We start from the raw sequence: 18,253 nt of genomic DNA on the forward strand, positions 1-18,253 counted from the left end.
GCAATTTGTCGAAAAAGGGCTTGGATTTGGGGTCATTCATGCTACTATACAGGGTGTCTGAATTTCAGGTGTTTCTACTCACCAAATGCAACAAAAAGGTTCCTATAAACCCCTATCCAAATCTCTATGGTAAAAAAGTAATTTCAGGTTTTTATTTATTTATTTTTTTTACTCCCGACTTAGGTCCACTAAATTGCTTATAAATTTCAAAATTACTGACTAGAAAACTATGGTTTGTGCCATCTAAAAGCATGCTATTATGTGGGTATGAAATACTTGGTTCAAAATTTATAACTGCATCTTAAATTGTATTTTTCCAATCAATATGTTTTTCTAATTTGCCCTGAAGATGACCCGAATAAAGGTCGAAACATCAACAAAAAAATGAAAAAGGTTTTTTCTAAACTACCTCATTCTTGACAGCTCCTCACGACTTCAACAAATTATGAAACAACAGGTAACTTAAAAAAAAACAAAAATGCAAAATTTTTGGACTTTGCAGAAACGCAATCCAAAAGGGTGGGTATACGCTGGAAGCTAATTGAATGGGGAACTCTTGAGGGAATATGCAAAGCTCTAAGAGTTAGTCGTAATTGACAGTTTCCAATCCGACATTTAAAAAAAAAATGCAATGTTTTTGTTTTTCTGAATTTTTCGTGCAGAACTTTTTCATAAATTCTGTAATGTAAATAAGTTTTCTTACAGAAAAATTTAACTTTCTTTCAGGTGGCACAAACCCTGATTATTCTAGTCAGTGATTGTGGAATTTATAAACAATTGGACCTAAGTCTAAAAATGAAAAAAAAAAAATTACTTCATTACCGCTGAGATTTGGACAGGGGTTTGCAGGAACTTTTTTTGTTACATATGGTGAGTAGAAACACCTGAAATTTTCGACACTTATCACCTGTATATTTTTACCCAACCCAGATCGCCCAAAAAGCTTAAAATCAATTATTTCCCTAGTTTAAACAATTTAATTTTAATTAAAAACATGATTAAATTAATTCATGAACGATCTGGTGAAACATCAGGAACCTTTGCTTTTATAAGTGGGAAAAAATTATCTCTTTTTAAAACTAATTATGAACAAGAGTTTAAAAACAATATTGAACCATGCCAAAATATTCTATAAAAACTTTTTTTGGGAGTTTGACATAAAAAAAATCAATGCTGGGTTCTCCGAGCAAGTTTAGTATTGATTTATGTGGTTGTTTTCCATCTGTTGGCCAGCAGACATGTTAAAGATATGCAAATTTTCTTCGTCTCTTTTGTCCAATTAATTGTATCTTTTGTTTTAATAAAATAACAGGAGTACAAGTTAAAAGATTTTTTAATGAAAAATGAGTCTTTATTGTGGACAAATGATAACATATTGATTACACTACGCAAGACACTACTTTTTCTGTGAGTTCTTTAAGGTCTACCGGAAAGTTCTGTCCGTTTTTAGAATAAAACCAAACAATATATATTTTTTTTCATACGTTGAATAAACTTTATTGAATGGTTATTATTTTTATCTTAGGTTTTTGGTTGAGATGAAAAATTAGTGTCACAAATGGGATTTGAACCCACAACCTTCGGCTCAATACACCAGTGCTGTAACCAATCATGACTTCTTGAAGGGTAACTTTTGTTTATTATTTAAATTAAATATTTTATTTTTATAGGCAGATTTAACATTAATATTAATTCAATTGATTATTCTTTTTATCTAAGGTCTTGCGTGATATGAAAAAGTTAGTTCACGAGTGTGATTCGAACCCACAACCTTCGGTTCAACACACCACTGTTGTAACCAATCATGACTTTGATCTACTCGGACACCAATTCCTCATCTCACCCTTCAACCTTTCTAATTGCTCTTTTTTGCTATTTTTCAATGCTGAATATCGGGTTAACTACCTAATATAAAAAAAACTATTTTAAATTCTTTTTCATACCTAGCTTTAAGAGAGATAACATTCCCACTTAAAAAACAACGGTTCCAGGTGTTTCACCAGATCTTTCATAAATTAGTTGTCGTGTTTTTAATTAAAATGGAATTGTTTATACTAGGAGAATAATTGATTTTTAAGATTTTTGAGCAATCTGGGGTAGAAATATGGAGTAGCAATCTGTTGTAAAAGGGCCTGGATTCGGGGTCATTCACGCTGTTTTATATTTCGGTGTCCGTCACTCTCCGACTCACCTCGTTGTCTTTGTTGTTCCGGATCCCGCGGACCAGATCGGTCAGGTTCTTGTCGAACATCCTTTCCAGGTTCCCTTTGACTTTTTTCAAAGCCATTTTGCCGAGTGACGCCCTGCGAGGATGCTACGCGCCCCAGGCGAAGGCGAGCGGAAGATAATCGCGACGAAAACCTTGGACTGTGGACGCCGCCAGGCCAGGATCAGATTTAGGACATCCCGCAGCAGATGCCGTCGTAACCTGGCAGATTTCCTCGACGTCGACCAATTCTACTAATCCGTCTGATAAAGGTACAAAATCGATTCACTACCGTTCGAACTCGATTCGACAAACTATTCCACTATAACTGTACAAAAAAACAACACATTTACCTAATCAACATTGATTTTCTTAAGTCAAAAACCGGCGAAAATCAATCAGAAGAAGATCCTTTAAATATTTAACCTCTATTATTTTACAACATAAAAGCTTCATCAACATCGTCTATGCTGTCCAAAAGGTTGCAAAAAGGTTTAGTTTTTGAGGTTTTCAAAACATGGGCGACACTTTGAATGTCATAGTTGAATTTGGGTAAGTGTAAATAATTTTTTTATAAGTTAATTTTAAAAAAATAGTTTAACTTTGTATCTACGCTGACTTTTTTAAATTTTTTCAGAGGAGGAGCCGAGCTGCTTTTCAACAAAGTGAAAAGGCACGACCTAGAATTGCCAAACAAAGACTGTGAGTGTAAGTATTCTATACACTCAAAAACAAAAACCGGACACTTGTATTTATTAGTTTATTTTCTATAATAACTATGTGAAAAGATTAATAACTTGTTTACGTGTATAATGTTACTAATCCTTTTATACTCATTAGATTATAAATATATTTCAATTAATTATTTTTTTTATCTAGCAACTTGATTGAGTTGAAAAAGTTAGTGTCACGAGCGGGATTCGGACCCATGTCCTTTGGTTAAATATAACGCTGCTCTAATCGAGCTATCATGACTTTGATCCGCTCGGACACCCTACTCCTAATCTCAACCTACAACCTTTCGAATTTCGAAACCGAAGATCGTGGGTTCGAATCCCGCTCGCAACACTAACCTCTTCATCTCAATCAAGATCTTAAATAAAAGGAATAATTGATTGAAATAATTAATATGGTAAATTAGACTATTAAAAATAAATGGATTAATATCTAATAAGTAAAGAAGTTCACTATCAGTTCCCCACGGCCACTTCATAAGTCGCTGAGAATCGAATTTGAAAAATGGCAAAAAAAAAGGGAAAATTTGAAAGGTCATAGGTTGTGATAGGGAGTTGGTGTCCAAAGGGATCAAAGTCTCGATAGCTCAAGTGGTTAGAGCAGAGGTGTGTTGAGCTGAAGGTCGTGGGTTTGAATCTCCCCCGACACTAACTTTTTCATCTCAATCAAGACCTTACATACAAAGAATAATTAATTGAAATCATTTGTATGATCAATTATGACCGGTAATCATATTATATTTAAATTTTAATCGATTTTTAGTGGCCTAATTGACCAAATTACTTATTTCAATTAATTATTCATTTTATGTAATATATTGGTTGAGAAGAAAAAAGTTAGTGCCACGAGTGGGATTCAAACACATGATCTTCAGCTCAATACGCCGCTGCTCTACCACTTGAGCTTTCGTGACTTTGAACCCTTCGGATACCAACTACTCATCTCAACCTCTACCTAAACCTTTTCGATTTCGTAGCTGAAGGTCGTGGGGTCGAATCCCCTTCATGACACTAACTTTTTCATCTCAATCAAGACCTTAAATGCAAAGAATAATTAATTGAAATAATTTATATGGACAATTATGACCAGTAAACACATATGGATTAATAATATAAATAAATTTTAATCAATTTATGTTTATTGGTCTAATTGACCATGTAAATTATGTCAATTAATTATTCTTTTTATGCAAGCTCTTGGTTGTCGCTCGTGACACTAACTTTTTCATCTTGATCAAGTGCTTACATAAAAAGAATAATTAATTGAAATAATTTATATGGTAATTATTACTGGTAAACCAGATTAATATTATACATACATTTTAATTGGTTTATGTTTAGTGGCCTAATTGACCAATTACTTATTTAAATTAATTATCCATTTTATCTAATATATTGGTTGAGATGAAAAAATTTCATTTCACGAGCAGGATTCGAACCCATGATCTTCGGCTCAATATCCAACTGCTCTAACACTTGAGCTATTGTGACTTTGAACCCCTCAGACAGCAACTACTGATCTCAACCTACAACCTTTTGAATTTCGAAGCTGAAGGTCATGGGGTCGAATCCCCCTCCTGACACTAACTTTTTCATCTCGATCAAGACCTTACATAAAAAGAATAATTAATTGAAATAATTTATATGGACAATTATGACTGGTAAACATATATGGATTAATATTATACATAAATTTTAATCGATTTATGTTTAGTGACCTAATTGACCAAATTACTTATTTCAATTAATTATTCATTTTATGTAACATATTGGTTGAGTTGAAAAAAGTTAGTGCCACAAGCGGGATTCGAACACACAATCTTTGGCTCAATGCACAACTGCTCCTCATATATACCTACAACCTTTTGAAGGTTGTGGATTTGAATCCCTCTCGTTACACTAACTTTTTCATCTCAACTAAGACCTTACATAAAAAGAATAATTGAGTATAAATTAAGAAAATCAATTCAATTTCATCCATTCCAGAACCAATGTCTAGTACGTTTTTTTTATTTCTTTGAATTTGTATTCTTTGATGGTTTTAAGTTGAAAAGATCTTACCTGGGCTGTTGCTTTGGACGATGTCGGACATAGCATCTGTCACATAAGCCTGATAGTGCCATGCTATAGCTTCCATGATGATCTATAGTAGTTTAGGGCCACTGGAAGCCTCAATTGATGTAGTGATTGACCATGTTGTACGACAGCTAGAGACAATATTTTTAATGCTTTTATCATCATTTAATGATTTCCTTGGCTGCAGACCATCTGTACTGAACTTGAACAAAATTGAACTACGGGGTCTGTTAGCACTCTTTACATATGAGTGCTGGTTCGGCTCATGGCAGTCAAATGACTGGGACCATGTGGAGAAGTGGTGGAGAATGTTTTGGATCATGTGATGTGCTTTAGTCACAGACTTTTCAAAGACAGTCAGTAATGGTAGGGGGTGGGATGAACTTCCACATCTATACCGAACTGTTGTATAAAACCTATCTTTGACTGAACCAAGGTACATTGAGGAGTTCTTCTGGAAGCAGTGGTCTCTCCCATTCGCACCTTTTATTGGAGATAACTTTGAACTAATGCAGCTCAAGTTGTCACCCATTGCTTGGAAGATGAAGGGATTACCACAATAAATTCACCAATGGGTTGTTGTGACATAAATCCTACAGAACACTTACGGGGCATGATAACAGGTGAGTTAGAAAAAACAAAAAATGAACGAATATTCAGGGAGTTTCTTTGCTGTTCTTTTTATGTCCAGTGTGTCCTGATCCTTGAAGCAATTTATTTATTTGACACTGGGCCATTGATGAGTTCGTTATCACTCGTGTGTTTTGATGTTACTCAAATTCATGACACTGATCCAATGCTGATTTAAAATGTGATGACCAACAGCCACCATCCTCTTTAAATAATCTAGATCCTTAAACAAGCAAAACAAGGAAACAAAGGACAATCAGACTGAAAAAAAACGGTTTGGGTAGTTAGCATCATGATCAAAGGTGGGAAAGTTGTCTGAATCTTTGAAAGCAATGGGCATAATGAGAGATCTTGGTTCTGATGACTGCTACAGCAGTTATTCATGTAGTCTGAATTGCCGTGACTAAACATGTTAAGATCTGGGGTCCCTTCGTCCTTTGATATTTTCTGTAATTTCATTTTATCAAATCTCACATGGAGACCCTTGGGTCCTTCGCATCCAGTGAGTAATCGTCATTCTCACTTTGTCTTCTTTCTAAAATGATAGTCGATTGCATTGGTGTACCACAAAACGACGCAGGTACTAAAAGCAATGTGGCAGCTCGTTTTCTTACAAGCTTTTTCAGTTTCCTTTAATCCCAAATGTCCTAGATTCAGTTAACAGACTTTAATGGAATAATTGACAAATTTATGTTTTTCTTATCTAAAGAATTTTAAAAAAATTCTCTAAAAAATTAACATAATTGCCAGCCATATTGCAGTATGTTCATAACAAATAAGTACTTTTTTCATTTTGATATTATGAATTGGTGTTAAAAAAAACATGTTTTACATTTAGTGATTATTTATTAATTTAGTGCTAAAGTATTCATGGTGTTTGCCATTTGAATTATGCTCCAAACACATGCATAAATTGCATCTTGTTGATCTCATAAATATTCAGTGCCTCCTGTAATTAGCAGTGTGTTTTAATCGAGACGGTGAGTTTGTTTTTTCCCTCTGGCTTTTCTTAATTTTCAAAATTAACATCCCTCTGTTTATAAAGCATTATTAATTTCTAGTAATTACTGAGGTGGATAGGCCCTGTATCTGAGATTGTTTTCTTTTCGTGAAGGATCATTCTGATTAAAGGGATTTAAAATCTTTTGTCCTATTCCTTGTTTATATTGCCTAACTTCTAGGTTCATACAATAGATTAAATCTTCTAGCTCTCATAAATATTCTTTACCTGTACTAATTTCTTTGCCCTGGTGTTTTCTGTACTTCAGGTTGAATTATCTGAATTCGGGACTTTTCAGTGATGAGTCGCTGTACCAACCCCACCATCTCAGGCCCTGTAATTAACAAGTTAATAAAAATTGATATCCACGATTATTTGCCCTTATCTCTAGTCCGAATTTTCAAAATTTGCATGACTCATACATAATACATAATTAATATCTAGTGTTATATGGAGGATTTATCATGTTTTCACCCATAGCTTTTTACAATTTAACATTTTCAATTTATTATGTAACTTTACAATCTTTGTTTTTTATTACATTTATTTGATATTTACAAAAAAAAAAAATTGTATTAAGTAAATAAGTTCATATCTGTGTTTTTTACTGTCTTTGATAGTCAGACGCTTTTCATTATCTTGCCAATATCAGTAATCTTGTTCTTTGCTTTTGGTTGAACCTAATTATTTAACAATTAATTAAGGTTTTTAGTTGAGATAAAAAAGTCAATGGCACGAGCGGGATTCGAACCCACGATCTTCAGCTAGATACGCCGCTGCTCTACCACTTGAGCTATCGTGACCAAAAAAAGAAAAAAAAATTAAATTGAATTGAAAAATGGCAAAAAGGAGGGAAAATTCAAAAGGTGGGGTTGAGATGGGAAGTTAGTGTCCGAGTGGTTCGAAGTCACGATAGCTCAAGTGGTAGAGCAACGGCGTGTCTAGCCGAAGGTCGTGGGTTTGAATCCCGCTCGTGCCATTGACTTTTTTATCTCAACTAAAAACCTTAATTAATTGGTCAAGCGGACCACGAAATTAGTGAATTTAACTAATTATTTAAATTTCTGTTTTGTTTCACTTTTCCAGGGACTTTAGGAACATTCTTGTATTGGCTCAAAGACAATTTATTGACCGAAAGGCCGGAATTGTTTATGCAAGAGAACACTGTGTAAGTAATTTTCATTTCATTTCTATCATTAAAAAAGTTTAGCTTTTAATAAAAAATTACATATGAGAAATAAAATTATTGTCTTTTATAATATAGTTCAGCTAATAAGTTTTTCAATGTTTTTTCTTTTTTTGGTTCTGAATATCTTTTAGCAGATTATTGCACTCTTTACACTGTTAGTGGCCTAATAGACTGTTCCAAAACAAAGTGGCGCACTTTGAAATTTTGACATTTTCTAAGAACATGGATTTTCAGTAATATTTTTAAATGATGACATTTCTTAAAAGATTTGGTTAGTGTGAAAATAAAGCTACTTCTTAAAAAAAATAAAAAAATTGATTAAAAAATCACTTTTGTATTCGAACTTAAAACGTTATAAAACAAACCTTTAAAGGGTTATTATGCACTCTAATCTTCTCGGCAGCCTTTGACCTCTTCTTGAGAAATTTCATCCCAATTGTCAACTAATGTAACTTTAAGCTCAGCTAAGGTTGTAGTAGGGTTATTTCTTCATTTCACCCCGCATCCAAGCTCATCCATAAAGTGCTTAATGGGGTCTGAATGAGCTACGGTGTGGCCACCTTAGATTGTGAATATTGACATCATGAAAGTCCTGCATAGCATAGGTGTGTTGCTTTATCTTGGATGAACAAGGATTTCTCACCAATAACAGGGGAAAATAAGACCACATATTCCTTAAGATTGTCTGTTACATAGATTTCTGTATTATGTGACAGCCTATTAAAAATGTTTAATTCCGTTTTTGCTTCCAAAGAAATTGCGTCCCACATTATATCTAAACCACCTTCAGACAGCACTCTTCACCTGTTCGATATACTCAAAAATTCCATCTGTTGAATGGAAAAAAACTGGGACTTGCATGAAAATATTAAATTATTTTATTTGCCCTCTATTCATATTATTATGCTGGCACTCATTGCGAGGGATTAAGGGACAAGGTGGCTCGAGGCTATCATCGATTAAGGCGAGTTCTCAGGATGGAAGTGTGCAGAGAGAGCTCGACAAGTATGTTTAGGATGGATCGAGAGATTGGTGTGAAACTTTTGTAATTGGAGATCAGTTCGTAGACAAAAGGAATGTGGAGGTCATGGATATTGAGGTTAATGACATAATAAGTAGCTTAGACAATTTGTGTCCAACTTTTGATTGGAAAGACTGGATGCGCTGGAAGTTAGTTGGCTCGATAGAACCCCACAGTTCCGATCGCAGTAAAGCCTTGTATTAGGTTTTGACTGTCAAGACTAATTTCGGTCTTAGAAGTCTTCATTATTGTCCAAGTATTTTGTTAAGTTTTGTCTCTTAAGTCTTGTGTGGGGATTCTACGTCAATGTGCTGTCTAGGTATAGTGCCAAGTATTTGACTTTGAAAGTAAGAATCTCTTTGTTTTTGATGCACAGTGGAGGTGTTTTTTTTTTTTTCAATTTGAACATTGAGTACATTTTTCTGCATTCAGTCTTGTCTTCCACTTTTTACAGCAGTCTTCAATGTTCAAGGTGTTCTTAGATGTTGGACGTAGCTTAGATAGGGTTCGAAAATTGCGGTATTGGCCGCATATGCAGCGTATAAATGATATGAAGCTCGATAAACTAGAAAACGTCCTTTAATGAATGGAGAGAAATCTGAGGCTCATCTGTAAACATAACATTCTTCCATTTTCTGTCCAACATGGATGTTCTCTTGCAAACTAAGCAGTCCCCACGATGGTCTCTGGCTTGACCTGTTGCTGGCCTTCTGGGTTGCAGACTCATTTCTGCAAGTCTCCTTCTTACTGTTTCAGCATTAATGGACGCATCTCGCATGGTTCGAAGTCTTTAAGAACGTGTCAAAAGCAGTGGAAAAGTGAACCTGAAACTTCATCCATCCTCAATGAGTGCAGTGATAGCACGGTCTACTTGCTCTCTTGTTTTGAACGTTTTCGTTCTTGTTCTATTTCATACCACCAACACAGTAGTGAATAAATTCCTTTTTAAAGGATTAACTCCCTTGTTGATGATATTTTTTTTTATTAACTTTTAATTGACTTTTTGTTATTTGATTCATATTAGAAATTGACAGGATTATGTCAAATACAAAATACTGATACTGAACATACTTTCAGTGTTTATACTGACTCCTATATCATTGTTCTCATATGAACATTCTATTTCTTTTTATTTCCCCTAGGAGACCAGGGATATTGGTTATGGTAAATGACACAGACTGGGAGTTACTTGTAAGTATAAAAGATTTTTACATTAGTCTAACAAACAAATATTATTAAAAAAAATACCCATCCATTATAATTATTATTATGTTTATCATACTCATATCATACTACTATTTTATTTGGTCGATTTTTGTAGTTGTATGTTCTCTAAAATCTGGGGTGCCCCAAGGCTCTAGCATCTCTCCTATCCTTTTTTCCATTTATATCAATGATCTGCCCGACTCCATCCAGTTCTGTAACTATCACCTATATGCTGATGACTCCCAAATATACATATCCTTCCACCCTTCCGATCTTCACTCGGTCATTCTCAAGATCCAAAAAGACCTAAACTCCATCAACAAGGGGCACATAAAAATTCCCTAGTCCTCAATCCGTCCAAATCCACCGCCATAATTATCGGGTCCAGGCAACTCCTCAATTCCCTCCCCAGCATCCCACCTCTCATGCTAAATAATTATTCCATCCCCTTCTGCTCTTCGGTTAAAAACCTAGGAGTAGTCTTTGACCAAAACCTTTCCTGGCATTCTAACATTTCCCAAATTTCCCACCATTCCATTGCCTCCCTCAGTCTGTTTCATCGGTCCTGGCTTCTCTTACCTTTCTCCACCCGCAAACTCCTTGAATCTTCCCTTATACCTCCCTTCTTCGATTATAGCTGTTTGGCATATAGTGGTCTCTCGGAGGGGAGAAAGTGCGATTGAAGCGTATTATGAATTGTTGCGTAAGATTTGTGTACGGCACCCCACGGGGATCCCGGGTGTCGGGGTTGTATTCCCAACTTTCCTGGCTATTCCCCTCCTTCCATGCACAGTATTTCCTAGGTTGCTTTCTTTTCCAGTCCATCCACACTCGTCGTCCTCCTTACATCATCCAATCCCTCCAATTCAACTCCTCACATCTCGTAAGACCCACTCATCCCCAATCGACCTTATCCTTCCGCAACATACAACCCATACCTTCGAAAGATCCTTTCTGATCCGAGCCCCTAAACTCTGGAACTCCCTTCCCCTTTCTATTCGTCAAGCTGCCTCCTTTAAATCCCACCTATATAATCACCTCCTCTCCCTCCAAGCAGAGACCTCACGTTAACATTTGTTATTTTTGCTTAATATTATCGTAATTTTCTCTTCTGGCCTGCCTTACTGGTATACATTGTGCCAAGATTTCTATCTTTTTTTTTTTTTACTTTTAACTTCATAGAAGGAACTTCCTTTATTTATTTCATGTAAATTATTCTTAGGGGACACCAGTCCCAGAATAAAGTTATTTTTCTTCTTCTTCTTATGTTCTTTAAACTGGAAATTACTCTCTTAAAAGGAAAAAAACCTCTTTAATATTAACTTTGTAAATGTTTGATTATGTGCTATGATAGCAACACATCTTACACAACATGGGCATATACAACGATGATCCCATCTGCAGATTATGTAATGAGGAGGCAGAAACAGCCACCATATCATCTTCGATTGCAAAGCAACAGCTCAATGGAGATTTAACCTAACTTAGGGAAAAATGAGAATGAAATTGTAGCAGCGACAGTCAATCAAGGATTGACCTATTGCACTTAACTAAGGAACCAGGTAGCCAGAAGGCTGCAGTTCCGGGGGAGCACAAATCCTGCTTCCTAGCATCCTTATTACCATACCATGATAGGAACAAAAATTAACCTATTATATGGTTATGTAAAATGGTAATGTAAAATAATTAATAAACAACAGCTCAAAATAAGCAGGTCTGCAGTATATGAATAATCTTTAAAGTAGGTAAAACCAAATAATCTTTATTAAATTAAGAATTTGCATGAAGACTTCAAACTGAGTTGAGTCCACCTTGTGTCACCAGACCACCTCAAAGTAACAACTGAACAGTTTCTCATCTTGACTTAATCTGCATTGCTTTTCATTAAACACTATAAATCGACTAGATAAGTCTTATTGTTTACTTGTGTTCCACTTTCTCTCTCTCACTCTCTCTTTCTTTCTTTTTTCTTTCTTTCTTTTTTCTTCTCCTCTCTTTTCTTTCTATCTTGTCTTCTCTTCTCTACTCTGTTTAAGACTGGCATCGTGGCCATGTGCTATTTAACATTACCCATTAGTTAATTCTGTTCCTCCTTCATTTTCTGTAATTCTGGTCTGCCTGGTCTCGCTTTTTTGGCATGACAACATGAAAAACTCACTCACATACTCACTTTACATGCATTTGTGTAATAATACATGAACATAATTTTTCTTTCTTTCTCTTTTTCTCTCTCTTCCTTTCTCTCTATCAACCTCCTCATCCTCCAATTAAATTTATATTATCCGTTATAACTTTATACTCACACTCGCTGTTTTTTCTTCTTTCTCTAACAATTGATTGCTACCAATTTGAAAAAAAAAAAAAAATATTATGTTCCTTGCAGGTAATTTTGTCCAGAAACTGTTTTTTCCATTTATATATTTTGAATCAAATTTTTTTCCCTTCCTCTTTCATGTTAACTATGAAATTATAGTTAAATTTTAACTTATTTCAGTTGAAACTATTAAAACAGTAGTGTTTTATGATTTGATGCGACAGAATAACATACTCGCAACAACATATTCACTGTGTGGTTATTAGTTTTCTCGCTCTCTCGCTCTCTCTCTCTCTCTCTCGCTCATTCTCGCTCTCTCTCTCTCACTCTCTCTCGCTCGCCCTCTCTCTCTCCATCTCTCTCTCTCTCCATCTCTCTCCCTCTCCATCTCTCTCCTCCCTACCTCCCTCTCACTCCCTCTCCTTCTCCCCTTCTCCCTCCCCCATTCTCTCTCACACTCTCTCTCTCTCTTCTCTCTCTCTCTCCATCTCTCTCCCCCCTACCTCCCTCTCCTTCTCCCCTTCTCCCTCCCCCATTCTCTCTCACACTCTCTCTCTCTCCATCTCTCTCCCCCCTACCTCCCTCTCCTTCTCCCCTTCTCCCTCCCCCATTCTCTCTCACACTCTCTCTCTCCTCCTCTCTCTCTCTCTCTCTCTCTCTCTCTCCCTCCCTCTCTCTCTCTCTCTCTCTCTCTCCTCTCTCTCTCCTCTCTCTCTCTCTCCTCTCTCCTGCTGTTTCACATCTTGCAATTATGTTAAAATGTGGCAGTTACTTACTCCCCTGAATGTTGTAAATAGTTGTAAATACATTTCCACTTTTTATTATTGTGTTTTATGTTAGCTAATATTATGGCAGTAATTAAATGTTTGTTTGTTCTTATTCACCACACATACAAAAGACGCTTGAAATCTTGAAAGTTTAACGACAAGTTCAAAATGTCATGGATGGATTACAAAAAAAAGACAATAAATCTAGGCAAAACGACTCGTAAAAGGTGCTAAAAATTTCATATAAAGGAAAACATTTCGTGGATTTTTAACTGCTCTGTTATTATTCCAAACATCCATGACTGGCTGTTGTGAAAATAATAAACTGTGAGCCGTAAAATATAAGTTGTGAAGTCTTACTTCCCTAATTTTTTCTCTCTCTACTCTCTTACTTCAATTATAAAAATATATTAATCCATATGTTTTAGTTGATCCTAGTTAACCAAATTAATGATTTAATTAATTAAGGTTTTTAGTTGAGATGAAAAAAAGTTAATGGCACGAGAGGGATTCGAACCCACGACCTTCGGCTAGATACGCCGCTACTCTACCACCTGAGCTATCGTACTTCGATCCACTCGGACACTAACTTCCCATCCCAACCCCACCTTTAGATTTTTCCCTCCTTTTGCCATATTTCAAGGTCAGGTGGTAGAGCAGCGACGTACCTTTCCGAAGGTCGTGGGTTCGAATCCCTCTCGTGCCATTAACTTTTTTTCATCTCAACTAAAAACCTTAATTAATTGGTCAAGCGGACCACGAAAGTAGTGAATTAATGATTTAAGTTGATTTATAATTTTTTATATAAATTGTGGTTGAGATGAAAATTTAGTGTCACGAGCGGGACTCGAACCCACGACCTTCGACTCTATACTCTGAGTCCCACTCTTGACACTAATTTTTCATCTCAATTACACATTACATAAAAATTATAAATCAATATATAAATATTTATGTATTTTTTCATCTGACCGTTTTTATCAAAGGTCTCTGAAAATAATTAAACTTGCTTATGTGATAGGGTATTTTTTCTTTATTTAAATATTTATTTAAAAAAAGTCATAATGACGTTACGTGTAATTAAAAAAGAAAAATTACCTTAGTTTACCTTTTATTTGTGTTTGTTCTCCGAGTTGTAATTTTTCCTTGCGGACGTACAAAAATAAAATAATTAGGAGATAAAAGAGAAATATTCAATGAATGGAAGCTAAGCCGGACGGGATCTAACCCGGCACGGATTAAAAGGGTTGACTTGACGAAGTTAATATTGTTCAATTAAGAGAAGGGATGAAGCCTTAACGGTGGCCAATTAAACACTGATCCCTTCCTCTGAGGATTTGCACAATTTCCAGGGGTTTGCCAGCCATATTAGATGTACATGGAGAACGTCAATAACATTGTAAACCCGGAGGAATCGGACCCTGGAGGAAATTCCAATAGAAAAATCCAACCCTTCAGTTCCGCCTCCCCTTCCCGGAAAATGAGACTCGATGTGACAACCTTCGTTCGGTAAACGAGTGGTTCCGAAGACTGGATTTCCCGGATGTCTTCTCGGGATATAAAAAAAAAATTCTTGACTGTGGGCGATTTTTTGTTCAACAGCGATCATAATCAAAATCCTTAACTTCATTTTACTGGTAATTTTTCAGCTTTTAATTTTTTGATTTATGTTATTCTGTTTTCCGATTCAATATGTTGGAATCAATAAATACAATATCTATCTCTAAAGTCAAAAGTGTTTTAGTTCATTTTTGATTAAGTAATTTGTGAATTTGATCGGCTCGTGGTGATTATTGATTTTCCGTGGTGTACCTGAGGTGATTTTATTCTTTGAAATAAATCTATTTTCCTTTCTTTCAACCTTGTTCTTTAGAAAGACTGGACGGACCGATATCAAAATTTTTATAAGTTGACCCCACCAACTTTAGGAAATGTTTGTTATCAGCTTAGGATCATCATCCTGTTAAAGTACCTTGGTTTCTGTTCATGGCCCATTAAACATGAACCCTCAGCTCTCTTGAAGCTTGGAGTGCAGGCTTATTCTAGAAAGCGGACTTAAGATGTGTAAGATCCTTATTTTTGGAATAACCACGAATGACATTTCTGTCTACAAATTGAAATTGTACGTTTAAAAAGTTTTAAAAACGCGTTATCAGAAAATCATGAAACATTTGGCATGGATTTAAAAAGGTCTCAGGGAAACATTAGAGATCATTATGTTACGTTTTGATCTACGCTACTTCTAATTATTAAATATGTCACATCTCTACGGGTTTGTTTATGCTTTCCTTCTCAATTTATATCGTAATAATTTAGAAGTTTAAATTGCCGTAGGGTCGTTCTGAAATTCGTTCATAAGTTCTCTTCTGGTCCTGGTCCGTCGATCCTCGCTGCTTAATTTGGTCTGATCCCCCCTGCATGAAAGGCTGTTTCCAACTAAATAATGAAGCACTCCAGCATTAGATTTTACACAATCTTCTTTATGACGATGTACTTTTGTTTGTAAACTTTGTTTTTAACTCTGCTAGGCGGAAACATTGTCAATTTTATTATAGTTGATGGATTAATAAAGTTGCTTCAGTAACTTGTGCGTTATATTTATAAAAGAATAATCAAGAGAAATGGACAAATATTAATTGTTGATTAATTTGACATATTCAATTATTGAACAGTATAGTTTTGTTATTAAAGATTTTTTTTTAAACAAATATAAGCCCGTGTAATCCTTAAAATCACGAGTTCCCAGATAAATTGTCAAAGCTCTTTAATACGTCATTAACTTCCGCAACGAACTGATCTGTCTTCTCTTTCAAAAGTTACACACCAATCTTTTGATCCTTGGTCTACTGCCAAAGCGATACCTACACTTTCTCGTCAAGAGAATCCACCACATTACCTTAAAACCTCGACATTTTTCCCCATATGCGACAGATTGAGTGCTAGTAGAAATGATAAATGATGGAGTGAGTGTGGTGTTCAAGCCTTTTTAAAAAGATAGTGCCTAGTTGTTTCGTAGACGCCGGCGGGAGAAAGTATTGGATTTTGCGGATAAAAATTTAGTAATTCGTTTGATAATTAAATCTATTGATTGACAGTTTATGATGAAAATACCGAAACTAAAATCTGGCCAGAAACAACTTAAACAAAGTTAACAAGAAGAAATAAATAAATATATGTATANTATTGTCATTTTGTCATTTTGTGTATCAACTTATCAGTCTATCTATGTATATAAGTCTATCTATCTATCTATCTATCTATCTAGATAGATAGAGTTAGATAGATAGACTGATAAGTTGATACACAAAATGACAATGTTGAAAAGTCAAAGAATAAGGACGTTCGTATGTCTTGTTGTCGACTCACGACAGTGAAGATCAGAAGATAAGTTCGTGCTTATCTGGATTGGAGTCTGGGAGCCACTCGCCGGACGGAGTCAAAGGTGCGTTCGTTCGTACCCGTCGGAAACCAGGGAGTGACTGACTGAAGACAGCTGATGTACGTTCGTGCGTACAGGTTGAAACCCAGGGAGCGACTGACGGTTTTTAGGACTTGCTGAAAATGACCTGTTTCTCCCTGCAGCGTCTTGATTTTTACAAATTTTGTGTTTTTATAATTTTTTAAAATAATAAATTTAAGACGATAAATGATAAGATTTCTAATTAACTATTAATACATAAATACGTTTACATTGGCGTAAACACTACTCACAGTAAATTGTTTTGCGACGACCGGATTCGAGCCCTTTAGCTCATCATCAGATTGAAGGACTTCTAAAACCACGTCTCTCGACATGAATTGCAAAAGTGAACCCACGGATTCCCCCACCAACGCGACGTTCAATGAACATCTGATTTTTTAATGGCGCTCAATTTGAACGTGCGAAACGCGGGAATTATAACACAAATAAATATTATAATAGTAAATACTTTTATCTCAACTTAAAACCTTAATTAATTGAATAGTAAATACTGTAAGAAATTATTTATAAATTAGTGATTAAAGATAAAAGATAGAAAATTAGAATGATACCTTAATATTAAATAAATTACTGTAAAAATAATAACAATTAAAATAATTAATTTAATTATTTGGACGTTTAATATTATTTATGTACATATTTAAAATGGGAGGTAGATCAATCTGTTATATTATTAATGCATTTATCACCATGTTCAATTTTACATTTTTTAATTTAAAATTTCTCAAGTATTTAAATTTGAATTGAAGTTATGTTTTGTTTCTTTTAGACGGTCCTTAAATTCCGAAAATTTGCTCGATTTAGGCAAGTGTTCTTTAACTCTCGTTTTTATTTCTCTACCGCTTTGTGCTATATATTTAATATCACAATCATTTATCAATTATCTTTTTAAAAAGGATCAAAAAGGATTGAGTGGTAGTGTTGGCTGGTTTCTTTTAACCTGGGTTTTCTGCGTGTAGTGCTGGCCGTAGTGTCAGTGTCGTGACTGGGTGAAAAATCCATATAACCAACCCCACATATTGTAGCTCATGTTTTGATACAACTACATATAAATTAATTTCTTTTAATGTTTTCCATTCTTTTTTTTTTTCAATTTGTTTATAGCAGATGAAGAAGCAAATAACCTCAACGACTAATTAAACTTTGATATACAGCTATACCACACTGTACTACTCTCTTTGTTTCGTGTCGAATTTAATAAAAATTTACCTTTTATCATGACGTTTGTATTTTAAAAACATTTCCGTTTTTGTGTTTCAGGGCCAGTTAGAGTATAAAATTCAACCAGGGGATAAAATATTGTTCATCAGTACGTTACACGGAGGTTGAAGCGTTAAAGTATTCTATTTTATCATAATAAAAAAACTTTTTTTTTGTAAACCCGCCGAACGAATATGTGAGTTGACAAATTCCAAAATGTATTTTTCTCATCCATTTTCAATATTTTCTTATATCCTCGTCCTGAGGGCAACTCTGTAAAAGTCGAGTTGTAGTTTGATTGATTACGGCCAAGTTGACTCTTGCCGATTGATTGATCGCATCAGGACCAGAATTCCCTTGTAACTTGTTTTAACACAATTGTTTATAATCGTTCATTGTCCTGTCGGCGGCTGATTTAAATCGATTCGT

At 35.0% G+C, this 18,253-nt stretch overlaps 2 protein-coding genes across 4 annotated transcripts in view; one reads left to right on the top strand and one right to left on the bottom strand.

Moving 5' to 3' along the window:
- Nucleotides 1–2,287, bottom strand: part of LOC106662515 (AP-3 complex subunit delta-1) — a 23,117-nt gene extending 20,830 nt beyond the window's left edge. The window contains exon 1 of the mRNA XM_014386671.2: nt 2,192–2,287. Within this exon, the coding sequence (XP_014242157.1) occupies nt 2,192–2,287 (96 nt within the window). The remainder of the gene's footprint in view (nt 1–2,191) is intronic.
- On the top strand, nt 2,286–17,963 carry LOC106662522 (ubiquitin-related modifier 1 homolog). 3 transcript variants are annotated; one of them, XM_014386684.2, is made up of 6 exons: nt 2,286–2,478; nt 2,584–2,758; nt 2,844–2,914; nt 7,733–7,814; nt 9,999–10,047; nt 17,885–17,963. In XM_014386684.2, exons 2-6 carry the CDS (start codon nt 2,724–2,726, stop codon nt 17,951–17,953), a joined length of 306 nt encoding a protein of 101 aa, XP_014242170.1. In that variant the 5' UTR covers nt 2,286–2,478; nt 2,584–2,723; the 3' UTR covers nt 17,954–17,963. The 3 variants fall into 3 exon arrangements, with proteins under 3 accessions (XP_014242170.1, XP_024083808.1, XP_014242179.1); XM_024228040.1 differs by having other exon boundaries at nt 2,286–2,758; XM_014386693.2 differs by having other exon boundaries at nt 2,286–2,758; nt 2,844–2,908.
- The last annotated feature ends 290 nt before the right edge of the window (nt 17,964–18,253 follow it).

This window comes from Cimex lectularius, unplaced genomic scaffold (assembly GCF_000648675.2).
Source record: "Cimex lectularius strain Harlan isolate CLEC.00 unplaced genomic scaffold, Clec_2.1 scaffold215, whole genome shotgun sequence".
NCBI lineage: Eukaryota > Metazoa > Arthropoda > Insecta > Hemiptera > Cimicidae > Cimex > Cimex lectularius.